General features: G+C 43.9%; 1 protein-coding gene across 3 annotated transcripts in view; it reads right to left on the bottom strand.

Annotated features, from left to right (window-relative positions):
* CLMP (CXADR like membrane protein) overlaps positions 1-12528 on the bottom strand; it is a 77977-nt gene that overhangs the window by 3623 nt on the left and 61826 nt on the right. For all 3 annotated transcript variants that reach the window (XM_072954046.1, XM_015244077.3, XM_072954047.1), the window contains 4 exons: positions 2459-2660; positions 1591-1758; positions 1018-1140; positions 64-205 (listed from right to left, as the gene is read on the bottom strand). In XM_072954046.1, coding sequence (XP_072810147.1) covers positions 64-205; positions 1018-1140; positions 1591-1758; positions 2459-2660 — 635 coding nt within the window. The remainder of the gene's footprint in view (positions 1-63; positions 206-1017; positions 1141-1590; positions 1759-2458; positions 2661-12528) is intronic.

Here is a 12528-nt window from a genome sequence, read left to right as displayed (position 1 = left end):
CCATTGTGGAGCTGGCCCTGGAAAGGCAGCCTGGTCGAGGAGAGCGGTTGGAGGGAGGCTCACCGGATTTCGTTCGGTCTCTCTTCTTCCTCGTATCTCTCTTTGTCTTTCCTTCGGATTAGCAGCCACACCAGGAGGAAAATCAGCAGGGCTCCTGCCACCATCCCTGTCACCGCTCCTGCGACCATGCCGATGCTTTGTACATCTGTTTTCTCAGAAACAAAAGCAAAAGGTAAAACCAAACATAAGCTCAGAAATACACAGACTTAAAAAACAAGCTCTGGACAAGATGAGTGTTTCCAGATCTTTGTATCGCTCTTCCTGAGTACCCCTCGTGCCCTCTCTTGGTGTACGACTGTCCCTCTTGATAGTGAAGGGGAGCAGAATACGCCACCCCAGGGAGGGATAGATTAGGAGTCTGGGATTAATAGACACACACTACTATATATAAGATAGATAAACAACACGGACCTACTGTATAGCACAGAGAACAATACTCAGTTTCTTACAAAGAGCTATAATGGAAAAGAATCTGAAAAAAAATATGTGTATGTATAACTGAATGGCTTTGCTGTACACCTGAAACTAACATTGTAAATCGACTACACTTCAATAAAAAAATTTTAATTAAAAAAAAAAGGATGCTACCTCAAAATATGCTTTTTGACATTAGGATTATTTTAAGCTCCATTATTTTGGGGAAACAGCAGACACAGGAGAAGCTCTAAAAACAGAGTAAAAGTTACCCTTTTGTAAGGGAAATTTACATTTATAAAGGAACCCTCCATTTGGTCCCCTTTTGGATATAATAATAATTTCTTTAGGGGGCTGGAAAATCACATATACTCATAAATATAGAGTTAGCTACAACTGTTGGCTAGACCTTGGCAGCTACTGAATTTATTTCAGTGCTAGCCATGTCCTGGAAATAAAGCTTTTCACCTTACTTGTGATTAAAAATGTTTTACACTGAACCACCTGCAAAACCAAAAACAAACAAGCCCTTCGGGTACTTACACTGAACTGTCACCCGCACCACGCAGCTCTCCTTCCCAGCCTCGTTGCCTGCTGTGCACTGGTACAGCCCGGAGGAGGACATGGTGAGGTTCTGCAGCAGGACGCGTCCCGGGTGGTTGTAGTCTACACAAGGAGAAAGAATGACTAATCCCCATGGCAGGGTTGAGATTTATCATTTAATTTATTGCAACATTGACCTAAGATTCTGTAATACATTTGGTAAGGATGAGACAAGAGAGTCGATCCTTTTTGGGAATGTGGGAAGAAAGGTGAACATGCTTTTAAATTGTAGTGCATCCTCAAAAGTCACTATAGATTCTGAATATTTAATGGATACTAACAGTAATTAGATATAATGGATTCATATAATATATTTCTATCTAATCTTTCTATCTAATCTCTTTACCACTTTTATTTTAGCCATTTGAGAAAAGAAAAGAGATGAAAAATGGAAGTTCAAAGAGGTCCACCAGTGTATTCAAGGTCATAGTGTGAGTTGCTGACAAAAATCAGATTTAGAATTCATAGAGGACTGTCCTGTTTTCTCAGTAGACTGGTAGGAAGATGACTTACCAATCCTAGACTTGGGAGGAAGATGTTCATCCTCTCCCTCCTTCTCCCGGACTCGCTGCCAGTAATACACAATGGGCTTTGTGCCAGAGGATGACTCACACTGCAGAGTCAAGTCACTTCCTTCTGTCAGGTCTCCTTCCAATTCACACTTGGGCTTTGATGGTCTCACTGGCCAAAATAACAAACAAATAAATATCAAAGATCTCCAAACACCTGATTCAATGGAAGAGCTACATATTAAGTTGTTTCTCCAACCATATGGTCAACTGTTGAGTGCAGATTCAATAGCTCTTTGTTACCTTGCCATGCTTTACATCACCCCCAGAAATAGACCCACTTCCATCCCCTGCACATGTATACACCCAAATCTAGCTACTTCCGGTGGTGCTGTTGTAATTTTCAGAGGCTGCCTCAGAAACTCCCTCACCACTTCTCAAAGAAGAGAAACTTTTATAATAGGAAATCTTACGAAAATTGAGTATGATTTTACAAATACTGAAACAGGGACAGAAGTTCATTAACTCGGAAGCAATTAAGTAGAACTTGGTAGCTCCTGCTATCAAAAAACAGAAATGAATTGGAATCAGATCTGAGAGGTCTGTTCAATTTGAGGATGCCATTTAAACATTAGAAGATGTTTAAATTTAGTAATGGGCTACCATGGAAAATTGTGATTATCTGTCCTTGTTTCATTATGGTTAAAATACAGAACATACACACTTCTCCCCAGGGAACTGAACTAGGTGACCTCTGTATAGTACAGTGTTGAGCAAGAAGTCTTGCGCCACCATGACGCATCTGGCTCTCCCTTGCAGAGACCTTATTTATAAGATCCAGGCATTTATTACCAGGACACTCACTGTCTTACCTAAGACTTTTAAGATGACATGGCTCCACACATAGCGCCCTGAATTCTTCACCTTGCAGGTGTACCGGCCCTCGTCACTGGGCTTCAGAGGCTCAATCTGCAGGGAAGCATCTCCTGCCAGGAAATTGGAAGCAAAGGCCACCCGGCCCTTCTGTTCCTCAGTCAAGTTACTGTAGACATGACGACTGGAGTATGTGATCACCTGAGGGACAGATGGAGGCAGAGTAAAGCAGGGTGGCTCTCAGCTTTGTTCTCTGCTGAGCTCAAGATGAGGAAAGGGAATGCTCCTAATGGAACAAAGCAGTCAAACTTGGGGCTGATTCTAAGAATCCAAGAGACCTCTATTCTAAACAAAGTTAAATCCAGTATGTTTGTTCTAAGAATAAGAACACCTCATATTTGTGTTGCATTTTAACTATAAAGTAGTAATTGTCTCAGTAAGTGCTCAGAACCTTTCCATTTTATAGGTAAGGACTTTTCTTTTTGCCCCCCACCTTAAGGGAGGCACTGGAGATTGAACCCAGGACCATGTGCATGCCACGCACATGCTCTGCCACCGAGCTGTACCACCCACCCCCAATAAAGACTTTTAAATGTGAGTTAGAGGCTGAAGATCTCAGAGCTAAGTCCAGGAAAGAAGAAAATGCACAGAATGGTCTCCAGAGTTGACTCAGGAGAAGTGAGAGAATGGAGGCTAAGGAAGGACGGAGACTTACCCCCCACCCCCACATACCTTCCTAATTTTTGAGTTTCCTGCCACCTGCATGTGATCTGGTCAAAGTACATACACCCTGTGTGCTTGGTGCTTCTCCATCTGTTTTATGTCTCACAGTTTTTCCAAGTACGCATTATCTATCCCCATTTCCCAGGCAGGCAGCAGAAGAAGGGTTTGACACAGCCATCTAAAGCCATCCAGTTCATTGTTCTGGTTACCACCGTGACCTCTCCTTTTATTGTGCTGCTCATAGACTGCTTTCAGAAAGTTTGGAAATGAAGGAGAAAACGTGAAATGAAAAAATGTGTTTTGTCTTTTTGAAAATTTAGAGTTCAGCTGAAGTTAAAGAGCAGAAGTTAATGGTTAGAATCTAGGTCGGATACTCAAGGCTTCACTGTTAGACTTTCCTCCTTTCTTTTGGCTTCACTGTGGATCAGTAAGAGTAAGTTAGGTGGGAAAAAATTATATCCTTTCCTTCCACAAAATACACATAAGCTTCATGTTTTTGTTTTCCCAGGTGGGGAGACCAAAGTTGATTCCTCAACAGAAAAAAAAATGATTTTTACTGAATTTTCATCTGCCTGCATCACAACCTCTAGTTCTTGAACCTTTTCCTGGTTCACTTAGTCCAACACCTCCTGTTAATCACAAAAGAAAAAACAAAAACAAAAAACCATGCTGATCTAGTCTGCCAAGACTTGAAGCCATGTAACTTCAGTTTTGCCCTCCCTGCTACTTACTAGTCATATTCCTAAACGTACTTGATTTAAACATCAGCAAACTTTTATGGAATGACTGCTCCCCATCAGGTCAGGAGGAGGCTATTAAGATGCATAAAACCCCCTTCTTATCTTCAAGTAACTTATTATCTAGTTGGATTAACAAGGAGAGAAGTTTAAACATAGAAAATTAAAGAATGATTAACTTGAAATAGTATCCGAGAGAATGTCCCAGAAAAGTTGGTGGCATTTGAGTTAGGCTTTGAAAGATGAGTAGACTGAAGAAGAAATGCGAGAGGCAGGGAGAAGGTCGCTGGAGGGAGCATTCCAGATACACAGAAGGGCACCAAAAAAGAAGGCAGGCGAGCATATGGGAGCCCCCAGCACACTTTCAGCTGCAGCTGTTCAAAATTGTTTCACTCGGCTTTTAAGCCTGTAACCCATCCTCAATCACGTGACTCCCTACAGCTCAGAAAATGCTTTCCTGAAAAGCTTTGAAGCCATCCTATAAAATGGCCATAAATTCTCTCACCAGCATAGCAAAACTTTTCAGTATCATCCATTTTGCCCTTAGCACCTCTCTGAGAAAAGTGTTTTCTCCTTTCTCTGCATTTTTTTCTTCTCCAGCAAGTATTTGAGCACACATAGTGTGCTGCATACTGGAGACCCAGCAGGAGTAAGACACAGTTCCTACCCTGAGGACCTCACAGTCATGTTGGGGGTAAAATGGGGGAGAAGCGAGTATGAGAAAATTAAGGTAAACCCTGTAACCAGTAATACCATTCAAACGTTTTAGGTCTTCAGTTTTGCCCCCTCACTTCAATCCACACCACCACTGTGATCGTTCTGACATCCTTATCTCTACCGCCGGCACATTTTTGAGCTCCAGTGTTATATTTCCAGCTGCCTGGCCACTGCAGATGTCTGTCCTATCCAATCTACCCTACATAACAGTGTACCTTAATGCCAAGTTAATACTCATGTAAAACTCACACTAGCTCTTTTCCAGACTGAAAACCTTTCATGGCTCCCCACCACCTCTGAATGATGACCAGATTCAGTCCAGGGTCATCAAGATGACCCCTGCATCACTTTCCCAACCTCATTTCCTGTTTAGTCCCCCTCACATCCCTGGGTGCGTCCACATTACGTTCTTTTCCTTGCTTTCCTGTGAGCTGTGCTTGCTTTGTACTCATACACCTTTGCTCACAGCATTTTTTCACTTAGAAACTCCCTTTTCTCTCCACATAAAGGATTCATATCCATTCTTTTAAACCCCAAATCAGCGTTAACTCCTTCCTTGATATGATACTCAGACTAAGAATGGTCTCTTCTCTTTACTGTCATCCATGGCATTTCTTGGCATCATTTTTATGTGAGGAGAAATTCTGAAAGACAAGACGTTGAGCAGTTTCCTAGATCCCCCTTCTATGATTCTGGGCACGGTTCAGGAGACCCTTCGGGCTAATTCTGATTTTAATACACATTAGTTGCCCTTGACTGTCTTTGGCTAGGCTGTTTTGCAACCTCACAGTCCTTTATTCAATAAACATTTATTAAAAACATACTCTGCACTTGGCACTGTTCTAGAGATGATAGCAATACAAAGAAATGAGTTTTACAAGTGTTGTTGGGAACTAGCACGTCACCCCAAAATACACCACTTTGCATATGCATAGGATTAATTTCAACTGAAGGCATTTGAGCTCCTGAAATCCCTTAGCGTAAAAGCAGAGCCTCCCAAAAGAATTCAAGTGTCCATAAATCTCCTTTCCCAGGGCAACTCTAATCGTTCCTTCCGGGAGACCAGAAGTCGGCATCACACCCAGACAGACATTGTCACAAACTAGCATATCTCCCATCTGTTCTTCTAAGGGCCCATTTATCTTTCGAAAAAGTCTTTTCCAAAAGTGCCCTTTCTACCCCTCCCTTTTGTCTACTAAGTAAGGTATAAAAAGCCCTAATTCTAACCACTGCCTTGAGTTACTCATCTCCGGGTATTCCCTTGTGCTATATACATACACAATGCATGGTATGTATGCATACCATGCAATGCACGGTTCGCTCTTCTCTTGTTAACCTGTCTTTTGTCCATCTAGTTTACAGTGCTGCAGCCTGAACATCTAGGAGGGTAGCAGGAAAAAGCGGGACTTGAATCTTAAGCTAAAGGGATCCAAGATGACAGTCATTTATTCAACCACTTTTGAGCCTCCACAATGTGTCAGCACCTGTTTTAGGGGCTTGGGGTATCAGTGAGCACAACATGTAAAAATCCCAACCCTTTAGGAGCATGTATTCCAGTGATGGGAAACAGACATAGAAGAACATTATATGGCAGATTTGACAGCGAGAAATACTATGAAAATAATAGAGCCAGGAAGGTGGACTGTGGGCCAGGTAGAGACTGCAGTTTAATTAAGGTCATCAAGGTAGACCTCACCAGAAGATGAAATTAGAGCAAATACTTGAAGGAAACGTGGAACCAGTCTTGGAACTACTTAGGGGAAGAGAGTTCCAGGCAGACGGAAGAGCCAGTGCAAAGGCCCTAAGGTGGGAGGATGCTTGGCACGTCTGAGGTGCAGCAAAGAGGCCAGGGAGCTGGAGAGAGCCAGGAGGACGACAGGTGACATCAGGCAGTGGGGCCACTTCACCTAAGGGGCTCATGGTCCACTGTGAAGATGATGGCTTTTACTCTGAGGGAAAAAGGGGGAGGGCAGTTAGAGGGTTTTGAGCAGAAGAGTATCATGACTGGTCGATGTTTTGAAAATAGGCTGTAGGAGGCTGAGAGTGGATACAGGAAAACAAGTCAGGAAGCTACCGCAGTGAAGATCCAGGTGAGAGATAAGACGGCCTGGAGTGAAAACAATGGAAGTGATCAGAAGTGATCAGATTCTGAAAGTATTTTGAAGATAGAACCAACTAGATTTCTCATTAGACTGACTGATCACCTTATTTAAATGTATGTTCAGGGCATGAGAAGAAAGGGGTCAGGGACTACTTCCAGGTTTTTGGCCTGAGCCTCTGCAGGGAGAGAACTGCCCTTGACCAAGAGGGAGGAAGACCGAGCAGAGCAAGTTTGGGGTCAGAGTGTGTCGAGTTGGGAGGGGGGTCTGGAGTGTAGTTTTGGATTTACTCCCTTTGACATCCCCGTTAGACACCCAAAGGAGGTGTGGAGTCAGCAGGTGCATATGGAAGGATCTGCTGTTCAGGAGTGAGGCCTGGACTGGAAACAGGCATTTGGGAATTACCAGCGTGTGGATGGCCTTTAAAGCAAGAGACTGGGTAAGAGGGCCGAGGGCATGAATACAGAGACCAAGAACACAGACGGGAAAGTGAGACCATGCGTGGATGGGGTCTGTAAGCGAATCTGGGTAAAATACCACCAACCTTGGAGTGAAATAAATGACATCTTGGTTTTGTTTTCTTCTTAATTTAAATGAACCTTTAACTTTAGAATTGTTTTAGATTTACAGGAAAGTTGCAAAGACAGTTTAGAGAGTCCTTGCACCTCTCCCCCAGCTTCCTCTATGCGAACACCTCACTTCACTCTGATACGTTTTTCGCAGCTAGGAAACAGGACCGGCACTCTACTGTTAACTAAATGCTGCAGCTTCGTTCCAGTTCCACTCATTTTTCCTGAAGACTTTTGTCTTGATCCCACCCTTCAGCTTAACATTCAAGTCCAGCCTTTGCTCACATGTCCAGCCTGACCTCTGGGTGACAACTCCCTTCCTCCTGCCTTCTCTTCCGAGACTCAGTGGGTCGCCCGGATGAGCTTTCAGGGAGACTTCAAACCAAGGGAGGAGGCCTCGGAGGAGTGGGGGCAGGGAAGCCGCCTTCAAGAGATGGAATTCCTCTCGTCATCAGAGCCTTGAGGCTCTCTCCCCAACCCAGCCTGAAAACTCCCTCCTGCCCCACTCCGTTTACACCAAAGGGAGGAGCCTCCTGAGCATCGTCTTCATGCTGAGAAAAATTCTGGGAAGTACAGGAAATGCATGATTTCAGTCAAATGGCCAGTGTTGACTCCCAGGCCCATGTTTTGTCTTGAATTTTTTTTTTTAATGGAGGTACTGGGGAAACGCTCTACCACTGAGCTATATACCCCCACCCCTTGTCTTGAATTTCTGCATTCTTTTCAGTAGAAGCCGAAAGCTCTGGGAGGAGGGCCAGCGGACTTTAGCTCCTGGAATCTTGAGTTCAGATCCGAGCTCTGAAATCCATCTTGGACGAGGCCTTCACTTTTGCAAGTCTGAAAGGGTTAGAGTCCAAGTCATCTGGAGATGAATTAGGTCTAATTTCCACCACGTATTAAAAGAAAACTACTATAACAGTCCTTACCCTCCCCGCTTCTCAGGCTTGTAATAAGAGTCAAGTCTGAGAGCCGATGTTTGTGAAGGGCACTGTTCCTTCCCTCAGCGACCGCTGAGCGACTCCCCTGCCAGCACAGGGCTCAGCTCTGTGCTCAGGGAGGTGTGGAACTGAAATGTTGAACTGAATTGAACGAATTAGATGTAGAAATGAAAAACCATCAACACAGTACAATACACCCAGTCAAGGATTTTTGTTTTTACTTAGCAAACACTTACGTGGTATTTATTTTGTTGTAGGCACCTTTCTAAACACTTAGCAAATATTAAGTCCCTGCGTTTAGGGGAAAAAAAGGCAGCATGATGACAGTGAAAAGTTTAAGATTACGGAAGTAGTCTCGCCAACAAACTGCTTAGAGTTGAGGCTATTCTTTGGCTTAATAAATATTTGTAGAATGCCTTCTACAAGCTGGGTACATATATCTTAATCTGAAACTGGGGCCCTGCTGTTTAATCCCGTAGAATGGGGTAGCTCTGCGGGGCCCTCCTGTAGTCACTAATTAACGACTGCGTTTGCCACTGAGGCCGGGCAACCCAGGGGGAGCTCCTAGGGCCAGGCAGAGGTTTCTGTCCTATTCTTATCCCTTAAAATGCAACCAGCCTCTTGTGCCAGGCCGTGGCCAGCACCATTTCTGAATAATTTCTTAGTCCCACCTCACCGCTTTTTGTTTTTCTCCCAATCAGATTAAAACCTATGAACTCTGACCCAGAAAAATGTACAGAACATACTATTTTGCAAATAATGCCATAGGGTTCCTAGCGTGCAGCTTAAAGCCCTGTGCTTTAGACGGAGGCCAGGAAGGGCTAGGGGCCCAGCCTTCTTTTCCCGGTAGGGTACTTTGTTTTAAACAACAAACGGTGTGCTTGGCCCCACATCCTGTTTCACTGGCGGGAAGAATAGGTTCCCCGCAGGGTTGAAGGAGCTGCCATAGAAATGCCAAACCAGTGGGACAATGGGGAGAGGAAGAAATACACTAGCACCAGGAAAGAACTGGAAGTTTCAGAGCTTACCTCGTCTCTAGGACAGAGAGTGGGGGCTGATATTTGGAGGTAGGACAAGTAAGTATGGAACTCTTATTAGGCACTCAATTAATGTGATTTTCTTTCCTTCTGACTTTCCCATGTTTGTCTACATTTATGTAGGTGCATAATCACCTATGAGGAAGGCGGTGTGTGCTTCTGAAGAAGAATGAAGAGATTCTACACCTGGATATCAGTCAGGAGCTGGGGGGTTTTTAGGGACTTTGGGGTTTTGTGGGCTGTGGGAGGCTGGTGACCTTTGTGGTCTAGGGGATTCCTTCCTTGTCCATTTTAATACTTAGATTAATATCCGAGGATACCTTTGTCTTCAAAGTTGCTTTTGACTTTGGAGAGCCTTAAGAGGTGTGGTCCAGAGTTGAATCTGTCTCCTTTGGGCTGTTAGAAGTTCATCACCCTAGACGCTTTCAATCTTTTGAACAGGTTCAATTAAGAAATAGATTTTTCTTCATAACCCAGCACACACAGAGCACACACATATATAACTGAAACATAAGTGTCATGAAACACTGTATGTGCAATATACTCTGGTATTTTCTAGTCTATGTTAAAACAAAACATCTGGTCGCTTACGATCCACTACTGAGGCTTAATTTTGGTGATGTGTTTTTGGGTGTTTTTTTCAAACAACATTTTTTCGGGTGGGAAGATAGTTAGGTTTTTAAAAACATTTCTATTTACTTTTTTAACAGAGGCACTGAGGATTGAACCCAGGACCTCATGCATGCTAAGCACATGCTCTAACACTGAGCTCTACACTCCCCACTCGGAGTCCTAATTTTGGAAAAATGCTACACCAGGGCACAGTGACTAAGAGAGCTGAAGTTAATGGTCTTCTGTATTCAAACAGGAGCTCCTCCAAGTACAGCTGTCTGTAATGAACCTTTCTAAACCTTAAGGTCCTCACTGGTCAAATGCGGATAAGCTACTTCATAGCATTTTTGTGGGAATGAGATAGTAAGTGCTCAGGATCACTTTTATTAGACTGATTCTGGGTTCAAGAAAGCCCAGTAGGTTTCCAAAACTGTCCATCCCATTACCCCACAATATTCACCGTTCCATCCATTTGTACAGCAAAGCTCGCCTGGCTAAAAGCCTCCATTGTTTCTCATCACCAGCGCACCCTGTGGTCTGCAGTCTGATGCTCTGAATGCGGGACCACGCCTCTTCTTTGGCCCCTGCCCTCTCATCTCTGAATAGCCTAGTCCCCCAAACTCGAGGCCCGTGATTCTGAACAGCGCCCTCTGATGTGTCTTTGTCTTAGATCACACAGTCTTCCCCCTTCTGAACTGCCTCTCCTTCTTTTGTTTTCACCTCAACAGTAGCAACTCAGACCTCAAGATCAAGCTTGAGGGTCACCTTCTGTGTCTACAGGCTTCCCTGGTGTATTGCTTTTCCCTCCTGTTCCCCCAAATCCTGTCCTAATATCTTACGAAGGAAAAAGCGACAACTACAGGTAAGTATTTAACATCTTTGGAAAGCGGAGATTCTTCAACTCCAAGATAATCTTTATATAATTAAATAACCCTTATTAAACATGAGATTTTCACAACACTTCTGACATGGATTGGGGCTTAGTTACAGCTGTGCAATTTGGCTAATTTTTTTTTCAGATCTACGTTGAATCTCAGCTGCTTGTGTGTCTCTCTGTTCTACTCTGTCTTTAACTCTAGGGAACATAGTGCTGAGACAAAGCCGTTGATCAATCTGGGTGCAATGGGGGAACAATGCACCTAAATTTAATCCTTTTGCAAACAAACAAGAAATTAAATATATGAATCACAGCTGTTGTGGGGCTGCCTGTCTTACGACATTCCTGGTGGACCTGCTCCGGATGCATTTTTAGGGAGAGAAGGCAGGACAATTTGTTAGGATGGAACAGATGGATCCGCTCAACTTCCTGGCAGTTGCTCCACATGCCATGCCCTGTGTAGCAATCGTGAAACTGCCTTGAAGGAGATGGATGGAGACCCCTCACTCTATGTTTTAGGTTCAGATTTTTCCTGCTCAAAGCCAAAGAGGAAGGGAAGAGGCGAAAGAGTGGCCAAGAGGGTTAGCATGGGAACTGGAACATCTATGTCCTGATTTCTCCATATTTTCTGGAAAATAGAGGGGAAAGATTTCTGTTGTGTGTTCATGACTCACCTTGGAGGAGCTGTTCACTCTTACTTTGGAGATTCTGTTTCCATCTCTAGAACCAGGAAGAAAGCTCTCGAGTTCTAATGGCCACGCTGTCTAGGCTGAAATTCAAATATTCCTGGGGCTTCATACCTACCCCTAAATGTTCCCTGCATATCTGCACATCTGAGACAAAAGGGGTGAAAATGTTTCTGTTCAGACTGAAACGCAGAGCTAACCCTGGGATCCAGGTCTTTGTTTAGACACCACATCTGTTCCGACCCTTCCTGTATTTTCGTTCTCGGTCCCTCTCACTCTTGCTCCAGGCACCCTGGCAATTAACAAGCTTTGGCAACTTTACCCACTGTTTGTTATGCCAGCTACCCACAACTGGCGTTTAAGCCTGAAACTGTTCAACTGATCTTGCTTTTTCACACAAGTCCCCCTTAAAACAGCGTGCCACACATAGATCAGTGTGCCACACAGTGCCAGAGTGATCACTCTACAATGCAAAGATGCCCTTTTCTCTCTGAAAATCCTTCAAGAACGCCATGACATTCTAGGAAAAATTCTAAGCTCCCTAGTAGGTAGGCAAGACCTTTCAATTTCAGGTCCTGCAGCCTGCACAGGTTCCCACTGGCACTCCACCCAGACCAGCTGCTTAGGAGTTCCCAGCTTGTGAGCTCCTCAGGGCAGGGCCTTCTGGCAACGTGAAGGTCAACCATGCCTTCTTACAAGAAGCACACCTTGACCTCGCCCCTCCTCCAACTCTTCTTGGCCAGTGGCTTTTCCTTTGTTTTCATCTAGAATACTCTGCGTATCTCTGTTGTGGTATGTATCTGTTCTAGGAGCTCCTTTATAAAAGAGAGAGTGTGTATCGTGGGAATCCAATATTTATTAAATTTAACTAAATTGATTCTTGATCTTTTAGAAATTCCAATAGCGGCAAATTTTTCCCAGCATCAGGGTCTTTGCACAATTAGGTCTGTCTGGAATACTGTTCTCCCCATCCTCTTCTTATTTCTGTATATAGCACATTTTCTGATTTCAAGTTATTTATAAAGGTAATGCAGCTAGTGGTTAATAGCCCAGGTATTGATGCCACAGTGCTTA

Source organism: Vicugna pacos, chromosome 33, assembly GCF_048564905.1.
Source record: "Vicugna pacos chromosome 33, VicPac4, whole genome shotgun sequence".
Lineage (NCBI taxonomy): Eukaryota > Metazoa > Chordata > Mammalia > Artiodactyla > Camelidae > Vicugna > Vicugna pacos.
Note: the sequence above shows the minus strand (reverse complement) of the source record. Positions and strands in the feature narration are given on the sequence as shown.